We start from the raw sequence: 21,226 nt of genomic DNA on the forward strand, positions 1-21,226 counted from the left end.
AAACTCCTCCTTTCTCTCCTCGCCTCCATTGCGTTTCTAGTGCTTTGTCAGTGTCGCACTGTATCAAATGTGTTGGGAAGCTCTTTGAAAAAAAAGAGGTGGCGTATATATTTGTATGCTGTCTTTCATTGACGCCATCAAGGTTTTTACTATCTGTGGATAGCGATGGGTCTCTCCATCCTCGGATGCTTCTGCTGTGGTACTCTACTGCTGCTTTGTTTGGTGGATTTTTCTTCCTGTCAGGTCGTCTATTCCGTATCAGAGGAGGTGAACAAGGGAACTGTAGTTGGAAATATCGCCAAGGATCTAAATCTTAATGTTCAGGAACTGGAATCTCGCATGTTTCAGATTGTGTCTGGATCCAAGACGAAATATTTCGAGGTAAATCGTAAAACGGGTGCCCTTTTTGTAAGTGAAAGAATCGACAGAGAGGAGATTTGTGGGACTAGCAAGAAATGTTCTATAAATGTAGAGGCCATGGCCCAAAATCCACATAGTCTTTATCGGATTGAAATAGACATATTGGACGTTAACGATAACGCGCCGTTTTTCTCAGTGAATAAACTGACGTTAAATATAACAGAATATGCAATTACAGGAGACAAGTTTCTCTTGCCCATTGCAAAAGATCCGGATATGGGCAGTAACTCGGTGAAAGCCTACAAGCTTAGTACAAATGAACACTTCTCTCTGGATGTGCAGAGCGGAGGAGAGCAACGTAGGTCTGCTGAGTTGGTATTACAGAAACCTTTAGACCGAGAGAAACAGGCTGTGATTCAGCTCGTACTGACTGCTGTAGACGGAGGAAAACCTCCCAGATCCGGTACTCTACAGATCTTAGTGAATGTTATGGATATTAATGACAATTATCCAGTTTTCAGTCAGACACTATACAAAGTGAAAGTTAAAGAGAATATGCCAAAAGAGACTAAGATTGTTTCAGTTCTAGCAACGGATTTGGATGATGGAGTGAACGGTGAAATAACATATTCTTTAGTGCGAGATGGCTCTGAAGAGGGGCCAGACTTATTCACCATTAATCCCCAGACAGGAGTCATTGAGGTAACAGGACTTATTGACCATGAAGAAACTCCTGCAATTGAGTTAAGAGTCCAAGCTAAAGACAGAGGCATTCCTCCCAGAAGCACCCATTGTAAAGTTTTAGTTGAAGTTGTCGATGAAAATGATAACGCACCTGCCATCTCGGTAACTTCCCTCATAGACACAGTACAGGAGGACGTGAAAGCGGGCACCGCTGTAGCTTTGGTCACCGTGGCCGATGGCGACGGAGGTAAAAACGGAGCGGTGCAGTGTAGCATTGCTACACCTGTTCCTTTCAAGCTGCAGCCCTCATATAAAAACTATTACTCGCTTGTGGTCGACGGGCCGTTGGACAGGGAGCTAGCATCCCAGTATAATGTGACAATTCTAGCAGTGGATGAAGGGACTCCACCTCTATCTAGCTCCAGTGTCATAACCGTTCTCATCTCTGATGTGAACGACAATTCACCCCGTTTTTCAGACCCCGTCTTAAGCGTTTATTTGAAAGAGAATAGTCCCGTGGGTTTTCCTATTGCCACGCTGACTGCGCATGATTCTGATATGAACGAAAACGCACAGATTTCGTATTCATTGATTGAAGAAGGGAATACAACACCGGTATCCACCATGGTAAATATTAACTCTTTAACTGGAGAAATATACACCTTGCAAACGTTTAACTATGAGGAGATGAAACGATTCCAGTTCCAAGTTCAGGCCACAGACGGGGGTGTTCCTCCTCTGAGCAGCAACGTGACTGTAAACGTTTTTATCCTGGATGAGAATGATAACACTCCTGTTATTCTCCCGCCCTATTCTGACCAAGGCTCTGTCAACTCTGAGAACATTCCCTACGCTGCTGAAGCGGGATACTTTGTGGCCAAGATCAGGGCTCTAGACGCAGACTCTGGATACAATGCGCTGCTCTCTTATCACATCTCTGAACCAAAGGGGCCGAATCTGTTCAGAATTGGAAGCAGCAACGGAGAGATAAGGACTAAGAGACGCATGAGTGACAATGACTTAAAAACTCACCCGCTGGTCATAGTGGTGTCTGACAATGGAGACCCTTCCCTGTCTGCCACTGTGTCTATTGATGTTGTGGTGGTTGAAAGTACAGGTGACATGCAGACAACTTTCAGACAGCTACCAGTGAAGGAGGAGAGTTTCTCAGATCTAAACCTGTATCTGCTCATCTCCATAGCCTCAGTATCAGTGATATTTCTACTGAGCCTCATCAGTTTAATAGCGGTAAAGTGCCACAAGACAGACGGCAGTTTCAGCAGGTACAGCGCCCCAATGATAACCACCCACCCTGACGGGAGCTGGTCTTACTCCAAATCTACTCAGCAGTATGACGTGTGTTTTAGCTCAGACACAATGAAGAGTGACGTGGTAGTTTTCCCCACGTCGTTTCCACCTGGTGACGGGGAGCTGATCAGTATCAATGGAGGAGACACTTTCAGTAGGACTCAAACTCTGCCCACCTGCGAGAAGGTAAGGAGATTCCATACTTCTAAAAGAAAATTGCAGAATGCAACGTCAATGCTATAATTTATTTTTAACTTGTAGTTTTCAAATGATTAACCATTGTTTATAATGGTTGATCCTGCTGCTTTGGAATGGAACGAAGTTTGCTTTTAGCACTGCATTGTTGGACAGTGACATTGCAAAGATGATCTCCCCCTATTTGAATTCACAATCATGTCTGGAATTATAGTGTAAAAATATATATAAAAGTAAGTGGCACGTCTAGATTTGCAGGAAGTCTCTTTGAATATCAGTGCAAGCTGTCAGGGACCATACTTTAAGTTGTAGAAACTGGATTGAAGAGTGCGCTCTCACTTCTGTAGACACAAGGCGTCGCTATAGACCGTGATTTAAAACGCAGTCTGATCACTAATTTATTATTACAAACTCCTCCTTTCTCTCCTGGCCTCCATTGCGCTTCCAGTGCTTTGTCAGTGTTACACGATATCAAATGTGTTGGGAAGGTCTTTGAAGAGGTGGCGTATATTTTTCCATGCCGTCTTTCATTGACGCCATCAAGGTTTTTACTATCTGTGGATAGCGATGGGTCTCTCTATCCTCGGATGTTTCTGCTGTGCTACTCTGCGGCTGCTTTGTTTGGTGGATTTATCTTCCTGTCAGATCGTCTATTCCGTCTCAGAGGAGGTGAACAAGAGAACCGTAGTTGGAAATATCGCCAAGGATCTAAATCTCAATGTTCAGGAACTGGAGTCCCGTATGTTTCAGATTGTGTCTGGATCCAAGACGAAATATTTCGAGGTAAATCGTAAAACGGGCGCCCTTTTTGTAAGTGAAAGAATCGACAGAGAGGAGATTTGTGGGACTAGCAAGAAATGCTCCTTAAATGTAGAGGCCATGGCACAGAATCCTCATAGCCTTTATCGGATTGAAATAGATATATTAGACATTAACGATAATGCTCCGTTTTTCTCAGTGAATAAACTGACGCTGAATATAACAGAGATCGCAATTGCAGGAGACAAGTTTCTCTTGCCCATCGCCAAAGATCCGGATATGGGCAGTAACGCGGTTAAAGCCTACAAGCTGAGTCCAAATGAACACTTCTCTCTGGATGTGCAGAGCGGAGGAGAGCAAAGTAGGTTTGCTGAGTTGGTGCTACAGAAACCTTTAGACCGAGAGAAACAGGCTGTGATTCAGCTCGTGCTGACTGCTGTAGACGGAGGAAAACCTCCCAGATCCGGTACCCTCCAGATCGTAGTGAATGTTATGGATATAAATGACAATTATCCAATTTTCAGTCAGACTCTATACAAAGTTAAAGTTAAAGAGAATACGCCAAAAGAGACTACGATTGTTTCAGTTGTAGCAACGGATTTAGACGAAGGAGTGAACGGTGAAATAACATATTCTTTAGTGGAAGATGGCACTCAAAATGGGCCAGATTTATTAACTATTAATACCGAGACAGGAGTTATTGAGGTAACGGGACTTATTGACCATGAAGAAACTCCTGCAATTGAGTTAAGAGTTCAAGCTAAAGACAGAGGCGTTCCTCCCAGAAGCACCCGTTGTAAAGTTTTAGTTGAAGTTGTCGATGAAAATGATAACGCACCTGCCATCTCGGTAACTTCCCTAATAGACACAGTACAGGAGGACGTGAAAGCGGGCACAGCTGTAGCTTTGGTCACCGTGACCGATGGCGACGGAGGTAAAAACGGAGCGGTGCAGTGTAGCATTGCTACACCTGTTCCTTTCAAGCTGCAACCCTCATACAAAAACTATTACTCGCTTGTGGTCGACGGGCCGTTGGACAGGGAGCTAGCATCCCAGTATAATGTGACAATTCTAGCCGTGGATGAAGGGACTCCACCTCTCTCTAGCTCCAGTGTCATAACCGTTCTCATCTCTGATGTGAACGACAATTCACCCCGTTTTTCAGACCCCGTCTTAAGCGTTTATGTGAAAGAGAATAGTCCCGTGGGTTTTCCTATTGCCACGCTGACTGCGCATGATTCTGACATGAACGAAAATGCACAGATTTCTTATTCATTGATTGAAGAAGGGAATACAACACCGGTATCCACCATGGTAAATATGAACTCTTTAACTGGAGAAATATACACCTTGCAGTCGTTTAACTATGAGGAAATGAAACGATTCCAGTTCCAAGTTCAGGCCACAGACAGTGGTGTTCCACCTCTGAGCAGCAACGTGACTGTAAACGTTTTTATCCTGGATGAGAATGACAACACTCCTGTTATTCTCCCGCCCTATTCTGACCAAGGCTCTGTCAACTCTGAGAATATTCCCTACTCTGCTGAAGCGGGCTACTTTGTGGCCAAGATCAGGGCTGTAGACGCAGACTCTGGTTACGATGCGCTGCTCTCTTATCACATCTCTGATCCAAAGGGGCCGAATCTGTTCAGAATTGGAAGCAGCAATGGAGAGATCAGGACTAAGAGACGCATGAGTGACAACGACTTAAAAACTCACCCGCTGGTCATAGTGGTGTCTGACAATGGAGACCCTTCCCTGTCTGCCACAGTGTCTATTGATGTTGTGGTGGTTGAAAGTACAGGTGACATGCAGACAACTTTCAGACAGCTACCAGTAAAGGAGGAGAGTTTCTCAGATCTAAACCTGTATCTGCTCATCTCCATAGCCTCAGTATCAGTGATATTTCTACTGAGCCTCATCAGTTTAATAGCGGTAAAGTGCCACAAGACAGACGGCAGTTTCAGCAGGTACAGCGCCCCAATGATAACCACCCACCCTGACGGGAGCTGGTCTTACTCCAAATCTACTCAGCAGTATGACGTGTGTTTTAGCTCAGACACAATGAAGAGTGACGTGGTAGTTTTCCCTACGTCGTTTCCACCTGGTGACGGGGAGCTGATCAGTATCAATGGAGGAGACACTTTCAGTAGGACTCAAACTCTGCCCACCTGTGAGAAGGTAAGGAGATTACGTACTTCCAAAAGAAAATTGCAAAATGCATTGACAATGCTATTAATTATTTTTGACTTGTTTTTAAATGATTAACGATTTTTTTTAAATGTCTGATTATTCTGAAATTCAATGCTATGAAGTTCGCGTTCAGCACCACTGTGCTGGACAGCGACATCGCAAAGTTGGTCGCCTATTCCCCTCTGTGAATTTACAATTATGTCTGGAATGGTAGTTGGATAAACTAAAAATAACATGCCGGCACTTGAAGATCTTTAGGATTCCTATATGAATATTAGTAAGAGCTGTAAGGGACCATATCTTAAATAGAAACTGGATTGAAGAGGGCACCCTCACTTCTGTAGACACAAGGCGTCGCTATAGACCGTGATTTCAAACGCAATGCGTTCACTAATCTATTATTACAAACTCCTCCTTTCTCTCATCGCCTCCATTGCGCGTCTAGTGCTTTGTCAGTGTCGCACGATATCAAATGTGTTAGGAAGCTCATTGAAAAAAAAGAGGTGGCGTATGTTTTTCTACTCCGTCTTTCATTGACGCTTTCAAGGTTTTTACTATCTGTGGATAGCGATGGGTCTTTCCATCCTCGGATGCTTCTGCTGTGTTACTCTGCTGCTGCTTTGTTTGGTGGATTTATCTTCCTGTCAGATCGTCTATTCTGTCTCCGAGGAGGTGACAAAAGGGACCGTTGTTGGAAATATTGCCAAGGATCTTAATCTTAATGTTCAGGAACTGGAGTCTCGTATGTTTCAGGTTGTATCTGAATCGAACAAGAAGTATTTTGATGTGGATCTAAAATCTGGTGTGTTGTTCGTGAATGAGAAAATCGACCGAGAAGACATTTGTGGGACCAGTGAGAAATGCTCTCTAAATGTGCAGGCTATTATGCACAATCCCAATAGCATCTTTCGTTTGGAAATTAACATCCTCGACATCAATGACAACGCACCTTTGTTCTCTGTAAATTCACTTACTTTAAATTTAACCGAAAACATAGTTACAGGAGAACGATTTCTTCTACCTTTAGCTGAGGACGCGGATGTGGGCAGTAACTCAGTGAAGACCTACAAGCTGAGTCCAAATGAACACTTCTCTCTGGACGTGCAGAGTGGAGGAGAGCAGAGTGTGTCCGCTGAGTTGGTGCTACAGAAACCTTTAGACCGAGAGAAACAGGCTGTGATGCAGCTCGTACTGACTGCGGTAGACGGAGGAAAACCTCCCAGATCCGGTACTCTAAAGATTATCATACATGTCATGGATATCAATGACAATAGTCCAATTTTCAGCAAATCGTTGTACAAAGTAAAAGTTGCAGAGAATGTAAAAATTGGATATAAAATATTAAGCGTCTCAGCAACAGATAAAGACGAAGGTATGAACGGTGATATTATGTACACTTTCGTTAGACACGGAAATGCTAAAGGTTATGACATATTCTCTATCGATCCTATTTCAGGTGAAATATCAGTAATAGGTGAACTTGATCATGAGGTAAATGCTGGTATTGAGTTGCGTGTGCAGGCGGCCGATCAAGGCCAGTATCCTAAAACTACCCATTGCAAAGTTTTAGTAGAAGTACTTGACTTGAATGACAATGCGCCACAGATATCTACGACATCAATTATGAGCACAGTCAGGGAAGATTCTGAGTCAGGGGCTGCGGTAGCGTTAGTAATGCTGTCCGATAAAGATGGCGGTAAAAATGGAGTTGTGAACGGCCACATCAGTGGAACTGTCCCGTTTAAACTGCAGTCTTCTTATAAGAACCAGTACTCTCTGGTAGTGGACGGCCCTTTAGATAGAGAGCGTCACCCCCAGTACAACATCACCATCACAGCCGTAGATGAGGGAACCCCCCCTCTCTCTAGCACCAGTGTTGTTACTGTGCACATTTCTGATGTGAATGACAACCCACCCCGCTTCCCAGAGCCCATTGTCAACGTGTATTTAAAAGAAAATAGTCCAGTTGGAGACATGGTAGTTAGCGTGCATGCGCTTGATACTGATGAAAATGACAACGCACGTGTCTCATATTCTCTGAAAAGCAGTTCGTCGCTTATCAACATTAATGATTTGACGGGTGAAATATCCACTTTGCAATCGTTTAACTACGAAGAAATGAAACGATTCCAGTTCCAAGTTCAGGCCACAGACGGCGGTGTTCCTCCTCTGAGCAGCAACGTGACTGTAAACGTTTTTATCCTGGATGAGAATGACAACACTCCTGTTATTCTCCCGCCCTATTCTGACCAAGGCTCTGTCAACTCTGAAAACATTCCCTACTCTGCTGAAGCGGGCTATTTTGTGGCCAAGATCAGGGCTGTAGACGCAGACTCTGGTTACAATGCGCTGCTCTCTTATCACATCTCTGAACCAAAGGGGCCGAATCTTTTCAGAATTGGAAGCAGCAATGGAGAGATCAGGACTAAGAGACGCATGAGCGACAATGACTTAAAAACTCACCCGCTGGTCATAGTGGTGTCTGACAATGGAGACCCTTCCCTGTCTGCCACTGTGTCTATTGATGTTGTGGTGGTTGAAAGTACAGGTGACATGCAGACAACTTTCAGACAGCTACCAGTGAAGGAGGAGAGTTTCTCAGATCTAAACCTGTATCTGCTCATCTCCATAGCCTCAGTATCAGTGATATTTCTACTGAGCCTCATCAGTTTAATAGCGGTAAAGTGCCACAAGACAGACGGCAGTTTCAGCAGGTACAGCGCCCCAATGATAACCACCCACCCTGACGGGAGCTGGTCTTACTCCAAATCTACTCAGCAGTATGACGTGTGTTTTAGCTCAGACACCATGAAGAGTGACGTGGTGGTTTTCCCCACGTCGTTTCCACCTGGTGACGGGGAGCTGATCAGTATCAATGGAGGAGACACTTTCAGTAGGACTCAAACTCTGCCCACCTGCGAAAAGGTAAGGAGATCGCATACTTCTAAAGGAAAATAGCAGAATGCAACGTCAATGCCATTGGGTATAGTTTATCTTTGACTTGTGGTGACTAACGTTTGGTAAGGCGTGTTGGTCTTGATGAACGTATTTGGGACTATTTGTTCAGAAAGCGGTAGTTTATTCTTTGCTGCATTGTGATCAACACTCTGTTGAACATATTAGAGAAAATATGAACACGTGGTGTCGCTGCAGACCGTGGATATTTTCATCTTATTTCTCTTTATTGTAACTCCTCCTTCTTAAGCGTCTAATATTGTTTGACGGTATTGTCAGAAGGGCTGTGGTGAAGCACGGAACGCAGACGACATAGGCCTCAGTAGAAACACGTATTCAGATATTATCTTTGGATACATGTGCTAATTTTTGGGAAGTAACTGATCTCCACAAACTCACGGATATTAAGTGATCCGAGGATAACGATGGATGTTTCCGTGTGGATTCTGTTCCATCTGCTTTGTTTATGGGAGGTATCATCCGGTCAGATTTCTTACTCCGTCTCAGAGGAGGTGAACAAGGGAACCACTGTTGGAAATATCGCTAAAGATCTCAATCTCAATGTTCAGGAACTGGAGTCTCGTATGTTTCAGGTTGTATCTGAATCGAGCAAGAAGTATTTTGATGTGAATCTGAAGTCCGGTGTTTTGTTCGTGAATGAGAGAATCGACAGAGAGGATCTTTGTGGGACAAGTGAGAGATGCTCTCTGAGTGTACAGGCTGTGGCGCACAATCCCATGAGCGTATTTCGTGTTGAAATGAATATACTCGATATAAATGACAATGCACCTTCGTTCTCTGTTAGTTCATTAACATTAAATATACCGGAAAACGCAGTGGCAGGAGAACGATTTCTTCTGCCGGTTGCTGAGGACATTGATGTCGGAATTAACTCAGTCAAGACCTATAAGCTGAGTCCAAATGAACACTTTTCTCTGGATGTGCAGAACGGAGGAGAGCAGAGTGTGTCAGTTGAGTTGGTGCTACAGAAACCTTTAGACCGGGAGAAACAGGCTGTGATTCAGCTCGTACTGACTGCTGTAGACGGAGGAAAACCTCCAAGATCCGGGACTTTAGATATTGTGATACATGTCATGGATATCAATGACAATAGTCCACTGTTTAGTAAATCCTTATACAAAGTGAAAGTTGCAGAGAATATTAATATTGGATCTAAAATACTACGTGTCTCAGCAACAGATAAAGATGAAAGTATGAACGGCAAAATAATTTACTCTTTTGTTGGACACGGAAATGCTAAAAGTTATGACATATTCTCTATCGATCCTCATTCAGGGGAAATATCAGTGATAGGTGATCTTGATTATGAGGTAAACGTAGGTATTGAGTTGCGCGTGCAGGCGGCCGATCAAGGCCAGTATCCTAAAACTACCCATTGCAAAGTTTTAGTAGAATTACTTGATTTGAATGACAATGCGCCACAAATATCTACGACGTCTCTAATAAGCACAGTGAAAGAAAATGCTGAATCTGGCACTGGCATTGCTTTAATAATGCTGTCCGATAAAGATGGCGGTAAAAACGGAGTTGTGAACGGCCACATCAGCGGATCTGTGCCGTTTAAACTGCAGTCGTCTTATAAAAACCAGTACTCTCTGGTAGTGGACGGACCTTTAGATAGAGAGCATCATCCCCAGTACAACATCACCATCACAGCAGTAGATGAGGGAACCCCCCCTCTCTCTAGCACCAGTGTTGTTACTGTACACATTTCTGATGTGAACGACAACCCACCCCGCTTCCCAGAGCCCATTGTCAACGTGTATTTAAAAGAAAATAGTCCCGTTGGAGACCTGGTAGTTTGTGTGCACGCCCATGATACTGATGAAAACGACAACGCGCGTGTCTCATATTCTCTGAAAAGCTCTTCATCGCTTATCAACATTAATGACGTAACTGGCGAAATACACAGTCTGCAGTCGTTTAACTACGAGGAAATGAAACGATTCCAGTTTCAAGTTCAGGCCACAGACGGTGGTGTTCCTCCTCTGAGCAGCAACGTCACTGTGAACGTTTTTATCCTGGATGAGAATGACAACACTCCTGTTATTCTCCCGCCCTATTCTGACCAAGGCTCTGTCAACTCTGAAAACGTTCCCTACTCTGCTGAGGCGGGCTACTTTGTGGCCAAGATCAGGGCTGTAGACGCAGACTCCGGATACAATGCGCTGCTGTCTTATCACATCTCTGAACCAAAGGGGCCGAATCTGTTCAGAGTTGGAAGCAGCAATGGAGAGATCAGGACTAAGAGACGCATGAGTGACAATGACTTAAAAACTCACCCGCTGGTCATAGTGGTGTCTGACTATGGAGACCCTTCCCTGTCTGCCACTGTGTCTATTGATGTTGTGGTGGTTGAAAGTACAGGTGACATGCAGACAACTTTCAGACAGCTACCAGTAAAGGAGGAGAGTTTCTCAGATCTAAACCTGTATCTGCTCATCTCCATAGCCTCAGTATCAGTCATATTTCTACTGAGCCTCATCAGTTTAATAGCGGTAAAGTGCCACAAGACAGACGGCAGTTTCAGCAAGTACAGCGCCCCAATGATAACCACCCACCCTGACGGAAGCTGGTCTTACTCCAAATCTACTCAGCAGTATGACGTGTGTTTTAGCTCAGACACAATGAAGAGTGACGTGGTAGTTTTCCCCACGTCGTTTCCACCTGGTGACGGGGAGCTGATCAGTATCAATGGAGGAGACACGTTCAGTAGGACTCAAACTCTGCCCACCTGCGAGAAGGTATGTACATGCTACCTGTTGTCCAATATTGATTCCCTTTTTTCGGAGTTAGGTATTATCATGTCTAGAATAATTTGTTTGATTTCTTATATCTGCAAAATGCGGCTTATTATTTATTGTCTTATGATGTATTTCAGTTCCACCCCCTTACAAGCCAACTGCAGAGGTAAAAAGTGTATTTTTTGCATCATTACGTAACTGACTACACAAGATAGTTCCGCTCTCATTGGTCCTGTCAGGAGCTTAAAAACATTGGCTTTTTAAACTGCTCAGTCTTCAGATTCAGCACCACTGTCTCGGACAGCAACACGTGCCTCTCTTTACTCTGGCTTGCTATGTGAGAATTCTCATTGCTTCATTTTTTTTTTTTTTTTTACATTTCTTTAAACCACATTGTCATTTTAATTAAACGTTCTTGGTACCATTTTTCATTCTAGTAGTATAAAGTTATTCACATTCCACTTGTCATAGGTTGCAATAATATCATGCGTTTGAGTTTTCCTGGAGTTGGGCAACAGACCTATCGTGACTCTCGGTTTTCACATACTTCCAGAGCAGGTGTCGTAGCCTCCAATATTATTATTTATTACGTATTTTAGCCACATGCCATTACAACTTTACTGTAGTATTAAAATGCTACTTTTGTTTACCCTTGCGTAATTACGCATATCCAATCTTGATTTGCAAGAGCGTCCAACATGTACAGGCTACAATGAATATGTAGTATTCATTATTTTCTTTTACATGGACTATATACAGTTTTACCCCGTATTATATGTATCCGTTTCATAAAAGCGAATATTGATATGATACCAGATGAACCTACGCTCTCGGTTTATTGCTCATCTATTTATGAATAAACACAGGATGTCGCTGTTGACCGTGAAAGTTATTATTTCTGACAGACAGCTGAGCTCCTCCTTCTTTTATGTTGTAATATGATTCGATTTGTCTTTGCAAGGAGAGAAAAGAGGAGTGCTCCGATACCGAATGAGGAATACAGATATATAATTCAGTCGAATGGGACTATTCCACTATCTGTTTTCAGTTGAAGTCCATTGTATTATTTTGATTTGCGCGTGCTTGTGAAGCGATGGCTGTCGAGCGAAGAAGTCCGGTGTTGTTTTGGATATGGTGTCTGATGCTTTGTTCATTTGGATTTTCCGCTGGACAGTTGTCATATTCTGTTTCCGAGGAGGTGGATAAAGGAACGTTTGTTGGAAACATCGCCAAAGATCTACATGTAAATGTACAGGAACTGGAATCAAGGGAAGTTCAAATTATAACCGATTCCAAAAGGAAGTATTTTGACTTTGACACAAAGACGGGTGCTATTTTTGTAAATGAAAACATTGACAGAGAGACACTATGCCACAATTCAGTCAAATGTTCTGTCGATGTAGAGGTGGTGTTTAATAATCCTGTTCAAATCCATCGTTTAGAAATCAACATCGTAGACGTAAATGACAACGCACCCTTATTTGAAGAGCGTTTTCATACGATAAATGTTTCAGAATCTGCCTCTGCAGGGGATAGATTTCCCTTGCCGCCTGCCAGTGATCCTGACGTCGGTAGCAACGCTGTAAAAGCCTATAAACTGAGTCCTAATGATCACTTCTCTTTGGATGTCCAGAAAGGAGAGGAGCAGAGTGTGTCTGCTGAGTTGGTGCTTCAAAAAACTTTAGACAGAGAGAAAGAGAATGAAATTAGGCTCATTCTCACGGCTGTAGACGGAGGAAAACCTCCAAGATCAGGGACGTTACAGATAGTTATTCATTTGATTGATGTGAACGACAACACTCCAACTTTCAGTAAGCCACTTTATAAAGCTATTGTGGCAGAGAATTCTGCTATTGGGATTATAGTTCTCATATTGAACGCAACGGATGCAGATGCAGGGGCAAATGGCGAGATAGAATATTCGTTTTCTGGTCAAGGCGGTTTGAATGATAAGTTTGTGGTTAACAAACAAACCGGTGAAATAACGGTTAAAACGGATCTGGACCACGAGGAGAACTCAGCGTTTGAAATCCGCGTACAAGCAAAAGATAAGGGTGTTCCACCTAGAAGTGCCCACTCTAAAGTACTAATTGAGATACTTGACGTGAACGACAACGCACCAGAGATAATACTAACATCTCTCCCCGGTGCTGTTAAGGAAGACGCTAAGAAAGGAACAGTTGTAGCTTCAATAAATATGCGTGACAAAGATAGTGGTAAAAACGGCCAAGTCGCAGCAAAGATTATAGGATCTAATCCATTTAAATTACAGTCGTCTTATAAGAATTATTATTCTTTGGTTGTCGATGGGCCTCTTGACAGAGAAAGTATCTCGTTGTATAATATAACAATAAGAGCCACAGACGAAGGTTTGCCTCCTCTCTCCACCAGCAGTGTAATCACTGTTCACGTGTCTGACGTGAATGACAACGCGCCTCGCTTTACAGAGCCAGTGGTCAACGTGTATTTGAAGGAGAACACTCCAGTAGGTGAACGCGTTGGAATTGTGACTGCGAATGATCCTGATGACAGTGCAAATTCTCAACTGACATATGCTTTATTAGGCAACACAGGTGATGCTCGTATGTCCACCTTTTTTAATCTGAACTCTTTAACTGGTGAACTATACAGCTTGCAGTCGTTCAACTACGAAGAAAATAAACGATTCCAGTTCCAGGTTCAGGCCACAGACGGTGGTGTTCCTCCTCTGAGCAGCAACGTGACAGTGAACGTTTTTATCCTGGATGAGAATGATAACACTCCTGTTATTCTTCCGCCCTATTCTGACCAAGGCTCTGTCAACTCTGAGAACATTCCCTACTCTGCTGAAGCGGGCTACTTTGTGGCCAAGATCAGGGCTGTAGATGCAGACTCTGGTTACAATGCGCTGCTCTCTTATCACATCTCTGAACCAAAGGGGCCGAATCTGTTCAGAATTGGAAGCAGCAATGGAGAGATCAGGACTAAGAGACGCATGAGTGACAATGACTTAAAAACTCACCCGCTGGTCATAGTGGTGTCTGACAATGGAGACCCTTCCCTGTCTGCCACTGTGTCTATTGATGTTGTGGTGGTTGAAAGTACAGGTGACATGCAGACAACTTTCAGACAGCTACCAGTGAAGGAGGAGAGTTTCTCAGATCTAAACCTGTATCTGCTCATCTCCATAGCCTCAGTATCAGTGATATTTCTACTGAGCCTCATCACTTTAATAGCGGTCAAATGCCACAAGACAGACGGCAGTTTCAGCAGGTACAGCGCCCCAATGATAACCACCCACCCTGACGGGAGCTGGTCTTACTCCAAATCTACTCAGCAGTATGACGTGTGTTTTAGCTCAGACACAATGAAGAGTGACGTGGTAGTTTTCCCCACGTCGTTTCCACCTGGTGACGGGGAGCTGATCAGTATCAATGGAGGAGACACTTTCAGTAGGACTCAAACTCTGCCCACCTGCGAGAAGGTATGTACAAGCTACTTGTTGTCCAAATGCAAAATAGAGCTTATTATTTATTTGTATTTTGATATATTTCAGTTCCATCCCCTAACAAGCTTACTGCAGTGGTAAAAAGTGTATGTTGTTCATCATTTCGTAACTGACTACACAAGGTAGTTCCGCTTGAATTGGTCCCGTCAGCAGCAAAAACAAAAATGGCTTTATGAACTGCTCAGGGTTCAGATTCAGCACCACTGTCTTGGACAGCGACACGTGTCTCTCCATGCTCTGGCTTGATATATGAGGATTCTCTTTGCTTCATATATATTTTTACATTTCTTTAAACCTCATTCTCATTTTAATAAAACGGTCTTGGTACCATTTTTACTTTGCAGTAGTATAAAGTTATTCACATGCCACTTGTATAGGTTGCAAGTCACCATGCGTTTGAGTTTTTCCAGGAGTTGGGCAATAGACCTATGTGGCTCATGGTTTTCACATACTTCCAGAGCAGTTGTTGAATTCTCAATTTTTCTTATTTATTACGTATTTTAGCCACATGCCATTACAACTTTACTGTAGTATTAAAAAAGTTACTTTTGTTTACCCTTGCGTAATTACGCATATCCAATCTTGATTTGCAAGAGCCTCCAACATGTACAGGCTACACAGAATTTGTAGTATTCATTATTTTCTTTTACATGGACTATATACAGTATTATCCCGAATTAAATGTATCCGTTTCATAAAAACGAATACGGATATGATACCAGGAGAACCAACGCTCTCGGTTTATTGCTCACCCATTTATGAATAAACACAGGATGTCGCTGTTGACCGTGAAAGTTATTATTTCTGACAGACAGCTGAGCTCCTCCTTCTTTTATGGTGTAATACGATTCGATTTGTCTTTGCGAGGGGAGAAACAAGGAGTGTTCCGATACCGAATGAGGAGTACAGAGATATCTTTTAGTCGAATGGGACTATTCCTCTATCTGTTTTCAGTTGAAGTCCATTGTATTATTTTGATTTGCGCGTGCCTGTGAAGCGATGGCTGTCGAGCGAAGAAGTCCGGTGTTGTTTTGGATATGGTGTCTGTTGCTTTGTTCATGTGGATTTTCCTCCGGACAGTTGTTGTATTCTGTTTCCGAGGAGGTGGATAGAGGAACGTTTGTTGGAAACATCGCCAAAGATCTACATGTAAATATACAGGAACTGGAATCGAGGGAAGTTCAAATTATAACCGATTCCAAAAGGAAGTATTTTGACTTTGACACAAAGACGGGTGCCATTTTTGTAAATGAAAGAATTGACAGAGAGACCCTGTGCCAGCATTCGGTCAAATGTTCTGTCGATGTGGAGGTGGTGTTTAATAATCCTGTGCAAATCCATCGTTTAGAAATCAACATTGTAGACGTAAATGACAACGCACCATCATTTGGAGAGCTTACTTATATGATAAATATTTCTGAATCTGCTTTTACTGGTGATCGATTCCCTTTACCTTTCGCAAGTGATGCAGACGTTGGCAGCAGCGCAGTCAAAGCCTATAAACTAAATTCCAATGAACACTTCTCTCTGGATGTCCAAAGCGGAGGAGAGCAGAGTGTGTCCGCTGAGTTGGTACTTCAGAAACCTTTAGACCGAGAAAAACAAGCTGAAATCAGGCTTATTCTTACGGCTGTAGACGGAGGAAAACCTCCCAGATCAGGGACGTTACAGATAGTAATTAATTTGATAGATGTGAATGACAACGCTCCAACTTTCAGTAAGACTCTTTATAAAGTTCTCGTGGCAGAAAACGCTGCTATTGGGATGTCAGTTCTCACATTGAACGCAACGGATGAAGACGCAGGGGCAAATAGCGAGATAGAATATTCATTCACCGGTCAAGGCAGCTTGAAAGACGTGTTTGCGATTGACAAACACACAGGTGAAATCACGGTCAAAATGGATCTAGACCACGAGGAGAACTCAGCGTTTGAAATCCGCGTACAAGCAAAAGATAAGGGTGTTCCACCTAGAAGTACGCACTCTAAAGTACTAATTGAAATACTGGACGTAAACGACAACGCACCAGAGATAATACTGACATCTCTCCCAGGCGCTGTGAAGGAAGAGGCTAAGAAAGGAACAGTTGTAGCTTCAATAAATATGCGTGACAAAGATAGTGGTAAAAATGGTCAAGTGGCGGCAAAGATTGTAGGATCTACTCCATTTAAATTACGGTCGTCTTATAAGAATTATTATTCTTTGGTTGTCGATGGGCCTCTTGACAGAGAAAGTATCTCGTTGTATAATATAACAATAAAAGCCACAGACGAAGGATTGCCTCCTCTCTCCACCAGCAGTGTAATCACTGTTCACGTGTCTGACGTGAATGACAACGCACCTCGCTTTACAGAGCCGGTAGTCAACGTATATTTGAAAGAGAACAGTCCAGTAGGTGACAGCGTTGGAAGTGTGACTGCGAATGATCCTGATGACGGTGCAAATTCTCAACTGACATATGCTTTATTAGGCAACACAGGTGATGCTCGTATGTCCACCTTTTTTAATCTGAACTCTTTAACTGGAGAAATATACACCTTGCAGTCGTTTAACTATGAAGAGATTAAACGATTTCAGTTCCAAGTTCAGGCCACAGACGGCGGTGTTCCGCCTCTGAGCAACAACGTGACTGTGAACTTTTTTATCCTGGATGAGAATGATAACACTCCTGTTATTCTTCCGCCCTATTCTGACCAAGGCTCTGTCAACTCTGAGAACATTCCCTACTCTGCTGAAGCGGGATACTTTGTGGCCAAGATCAGGGCTGTAGACGCAGACTCTGGTTACAATGCGCTGCTCTCTTATCACATCTCTGAACCAAAGGGGCCGAATCTGTTCAGAATTGGAAACAGCAATGGAGAGATCAGAACTAAGAGACGCATGAGTGACAATGACTTAAAAACTCACCCGCTGGTCATAGTGGTGTCTGACAATGGAGACCCTTCCCTGTCTGCCACTGTGTCTATTGATGTTGTGGTGGTTGAAAGTACAGGTGACATGCAGACAACTTTCAGACAGCTACCAGTAAAGGAGGAGAGTTTCTCAGATCTAAACTTGTATCTGCTCATCTCCGTAGCCTCAGTATCAGTGATATTTCTACTGAGCCTCATCAGTTTAATAGCGGTAAAGTGTAACAAGACAGACGGAAGTTTCAGCAGGTACAGCGCCCCAATGATAACCACCCACCCTGACGGGAGCTGGTCTTACTCCAAATCTACTCAGCAGTATGACGTGTGTTTTAGCTCAGACACAATGAAGAGTGACGTAGTCGTTTTTCCCACGTCGTTTCCACCTGGTGACGGGGAGCTGATCAGTATCAATGGAGGAGACACTTTCAGTAGGACTCAAACTCTGCCCACTTGTGAGAAGGTAAGCACAATCAGTCCCCAGCATAACTGTAACCTTGTATTGATACTGCATACAAGTTAATCGTGCTTTTTTTCCATCACTATTTTTACATAACTGGTTTAAATTTGATGACATGACGTCTTCAGTTTCGGTTTTGCGCATTCAAAAAAGATTCCTTTTGAGGGTGAAGGATCACATGCCTCCTCACTCGGTGTGTGATGAGAATGTTGTACTCATTTAGGCTAGTATTATATTTTCACGGTTTGCTCTGTACCCTTCTGTTTTTGCTTCGGGTTGAATGGCCTCATAAAAAAAATGTTGAATCAAAAGCAGCATTGAAACGTCAGGAGTTCATTTAGGAATTATCTGATGTGACAATTTAGTTTTTAATTCTGATTCCACTATTTTGATATCATTCACCACAGTTGAAATGCTATTCAATATTAGAAAAGCTTTACTCTGGTATGTTTTGGGTTTGAGCAGTCTGTAGATTTACTCCAGACTAGCGATGGCAGTTCAGAACCATATGGACAGCGACTCGCAACGTTCTTTCGCTAATAAACAAGAACTAACACGTGGTGTCGCTGGAGACCGCGGTAATATTTTAATAATCTCTTAACGGGAACTCCTCCTTCTTCTCTAGATTTTTGCTGTTGAGGTTATTGTCAGACGGGCTGTATTAAAACGAAGATCGAGTAAGGACTCTCTTGGAACATGCATGTGGACTCTTTGGGAGATTGTATGAAAAAACCAGTGTATTGTATATTTTATATAAGGTTTACCTAATTTTCCTTGGATAACGATGGATGTTTCCGTGAGGATTCTGTTCCCTCTGCTTTGTTTATGGGAGGTATCATCCGGTCAGATTTCTTACTCCGTCTCAGAGGAGGTGAACAAGGGAACCGCTGTTGGAAATATCGCTAAAGATCTCAATCTTAATATTCAGGAACTGGAGTCTCGTATGTTTCAGGTTGTATCTGAATCGAGCAAGAAGTATTTTGATGTGAATCTGAAGTCCGGTGTTTTGTTCGTGAATGAGAGAATCGACCGAGAGGATATTTGTGGGACCAGTGAGAAATGCTCTCTGAGTGTACAGGCTGTGGCGCACAATCCAATGAACATCTTTCGTGTTGAAATAACTATAATCGATATAAATGACAACGTGCCTTCTTTCTCTGTTAATTCACTAACGTTAAATATAAATGAAAACACAGTTTCAGGAGAACGTTTTCTTTTGCCGTTGGCTAAGGACGCAGATGCGGGCAGTAACTCAATCAAGACCTACAAGCTGAGTCCAAATGAACACTTCTCTCTGGATGTGCAGAGCGGAGGAGAGCAGAGTGTGTCTGCTGAGTTGGTGCTACAGAAACCTTTAGACCGAGAGAAACAGGCTGTGATTCAGCTCGTACTGACTGCTGTAGACGGAGGAAAACCTCCCAGATCCGGTACTCTACAGATCATAGTGAATGTGTTGGATAACAATGACAATAACCCGGTTTTTAGCAAACCTCTTTACAAAGTGAAAGTTGCAGAGAATAGCAAGATGGGTACCAAAATAATATCTCTAACTGCAACAGATTTAGACGAAGGTGTGAATAGTAAAATTATGTACTCGTTTGTTGGACATGAAAATGCAAAAGAATACGACCTGTTCTCTATTGATCCTAACTCCGGGGAAATATCAGTAATAGGTGACCTGGACTATGAAGAAAATGTTGGTGTTGAGCTGCGCGTGCAGGCAGCCGATCAAGGCCATCCTCCGAAAACCACACACTGCAAAGTTTTGGTAGAAATAATTGATATAAATGATAATGCGCCTCAAATATCAATTATGTCACTTATGAGCACAGTTAGAGAAGATTCTGAATCAGGTGCAGCGGTTGCATTGATAAGACTCTCTGATAAAGATGGCGGTAAAAATGGAGTTGTGAACGGCCACATCAGTGGAACTGTTCCCTTTAAACTGCAGTCGGCTTATAAAAACCAGTACTCTCTGGTAGTGGACGGACCTTTAGATAGAGAGCGTCACCCCCAGTACAACATCACCATCACAGCCGTAGATGAGGGAACCCCCCCTCTCTCTAGCACCAGTGTTGTTACTGTGCACATTTCTGATGTGAACGACAACCCACCCCGCTTCCCAGAGCCCATTGTCAACGTGTATTTAAAAGAAAATAGTCCAGTTGGAGACATGGTAGTTAGCGTAAATGCGCATGATGCGGATGAAAACGACAACGCGTATATATCATATTCTCTGAAAGGTAATGCTATGGCTTCATCATTTATGAACATTAATGATTTGACCGGCAAAATACAAAGTCTGCAGTCGTTTAACTATGAAGAAATTCAACGATTCCAGTTCCAAGTGCAGGCCACAGACGGTGGTGTTCCTCCTCTGAGCAGCAACGTGACTGTAAACGTTTTTATCCTGGATGAGAATGACAACACTCCTATTATTCTCCCGCCCTATTCTGACCAAGGCTCTGTCAACTCTGAGAACATTCCCTACTCTGCTGAAGCGGGCTACTTTGTGGCCAAGATCAGGGCTGTAGACGCAGACTCTGGTTACAATGCGCTGCTCTCTTATCACATCTCTGAACCAAAGGGGCCGAATCTGTTCAGAATTGGAAGCAGCAATGGAGAGATCAGGACTAAGAGACGCATGAGTGACAATGACTTAAAAACTCACCCGCTGGTCATAGTGGTGTCTGACAATGGAGACCCTTCCCTGTCTGCCACTGTGTCTATTGATGTTGTGGTGGTTGAAAGTACAGGTGACATGCAGACTACTTTCAGACAGCTACCAGTAAAGGAGGAGAGTTTCTCAGATCTAAACCTGTATCTGCTCATCTCCATAGCCTCAGTATCAGTGATATTTCTACTGAGCCTCATCAGTTTAATAGCGGTCAAATGCCACAAGACAGACGTTAGTTTCAGCAGGTACAGCGCCCCAATGATAACCACCCACCCTGACGGGAGCTGGTCTTACTCCAAATCTACTCAGCAGTATGACGTGTGTTTTAGCTCAGACACAATGAAGAGTGACGTGGTAGTTTTCCCTACGTCGTTTCCACCTGGTGACGGGGAGCTGATCAGTATCAATGGAGGAGACACTTTCAGTAGGACTCAAACTCTGCCCACCTGCGAAAAGGTAAGCACGACCAATACCCAG

At 43.2% G+C, this 21,226-nt stretch overlaps 4 protein-coding genes and 3 pseudogenes across 4 annotated transcripts in view; all 7 read left to right on the plus strand.

Annotated features, from left to right (window-relative positions):
* The first annotated feature begins 185 nt into the window (after positions 1-185).
* LOC146287769 (protocadherin alpha-3 pseudogene) lies at positions 186-2,925 on the plus strand (annotated as a pseudogene).
* A 189-nt stretch (positions 2,926-3,114) lies between these two features.
* On the plus strand, positions 3,115-5,687 carry LOC146287770 (protocadherin alpha-2 pseudogene; annotated as a pseudogene).
* Positions 5,688-6,069: 382 nt separating this feature from the next.
* On the plus strand, positions 6,070-8,457 carry LOC146287771 (protocadherin alpha-3 pseudogene; annotated as a pseudogene).
* Positions 8,458-8,753: 296 nt separating this feature from the next.
* LOC146287772 (protocadherin alpha-2-like) lies at positions 8,754-11,786 on the plus strand. Its single transcript, XM_084698706.1, has 2 exons — positions 8,754-11,385; positions 11,773-11,786. Exons 1-2 carry the CDS (start codon positions 8,880-8,882, stop codon positions 11,784-11,786), a joined length of 2,520 nt encoding a protein of 839 aa, XP_084554832.1. The 5' UTR covers positions 8,754-8,879.
* A 523-nt stretch (positions 11,787-12,309) lies between these two features.
* Positions 12,310-15,176, plus strand: LOC146287773 (protocadherin alpha-1-like). The gene is made up of 2 exons (XM_084698707.1): positions 12,310-14,682; positions 15,165-15,176. Exons 1-2 carry the CDS (start codon positions 12,313-12,315, stop codon positions 15,174-15,176), a joined length of 2,382 nt encoding a protein of 793 aa, XP_084554833.1. The 5' UTR covers positions 12,310-12,312.
* A 477-nt stretch (positions 15,177-15,653) lies between these two features.
* LOC146287774 (protocadherin alpha-8-like) lies at positions 15,654-18,753 on the plus strand. Its single transcript, XM_084698708.1, has 2 exons — positions 15,654-18,075; positions 18,724-18,753. Exons 1-2 carry the CDS (start codon positions 15,706-15,708, stop codon positions 18,751-18,753), a joined length of 2,400 nt encoding a protein of 799 aa, XP_084554834.1. The 5' UTR covers positions 15,654-15,705.
* The window catches only part of LOC146287775 (protocadherin alpha-C2-like), a 33,420-nt gene continuing 30,933 nt past the window's right edge, over positions 18,740-21,226 (plus strand). The window contains exon 1 of the mRNA XM_084697969.1: positions 18,740-21,205. Within this exon, the coding sequence (XP_084554095.1) occupies positions 18,857-21,205 (2,349 nt within the window). The 5' untranslated portion in view covers positions 18,740-18,856. The remainder of the gene's footprint in view (positions 21,206-21,226) is intronic.

This window comes from Hypomesus nipponensis, chromosome 5 (assembly GCF_054491055.1).
Source record: "Hypomesus nipponensis isolate SF chromosome 5, ASM5449105v1, whole genome shotgun sequence".
Taxonomy (NCBI): domain Eukaryota; kingdom Metazoa; phylum Chordata; class Actinopteri; order Osmeriformes; family Osmeridae; genus Hypomesus; species Hypomesus nipponensis.

Excerpts from the sequence above, each read along its gene's own strand:
- LOC146287772 (XM_084698706.1), top strand. The coding sequence starts at position 8,880 with ATGGATGTTTCCGTGTGGATTCTGTTCCATCTGCTTTGTTTATGGGAG.
- LOC146287773 (XM_084698707.1), top strand. The coding sequence starts at position 12,313 with ATGGCTGTCGAGCGAAGAAGTCCGGTGTTGTTTTGGATATGGTGTCTG.
- LOC146287774 (XM_084698708.1), top strand. The coding sequence starts at position 15,706 with ATGGCTGTCGAGCGAAGAAGTCCGGTGTTGTTTTGGATATGGTGTCTG. Across the intron at positions 18,076-18,723 it reads CTCTGCCCACTTGTGAGAAG|ACGGGCTGTATTAAAACGAA; the intron begins GTAAGCACAATC and ends GGTTATTGTCAG.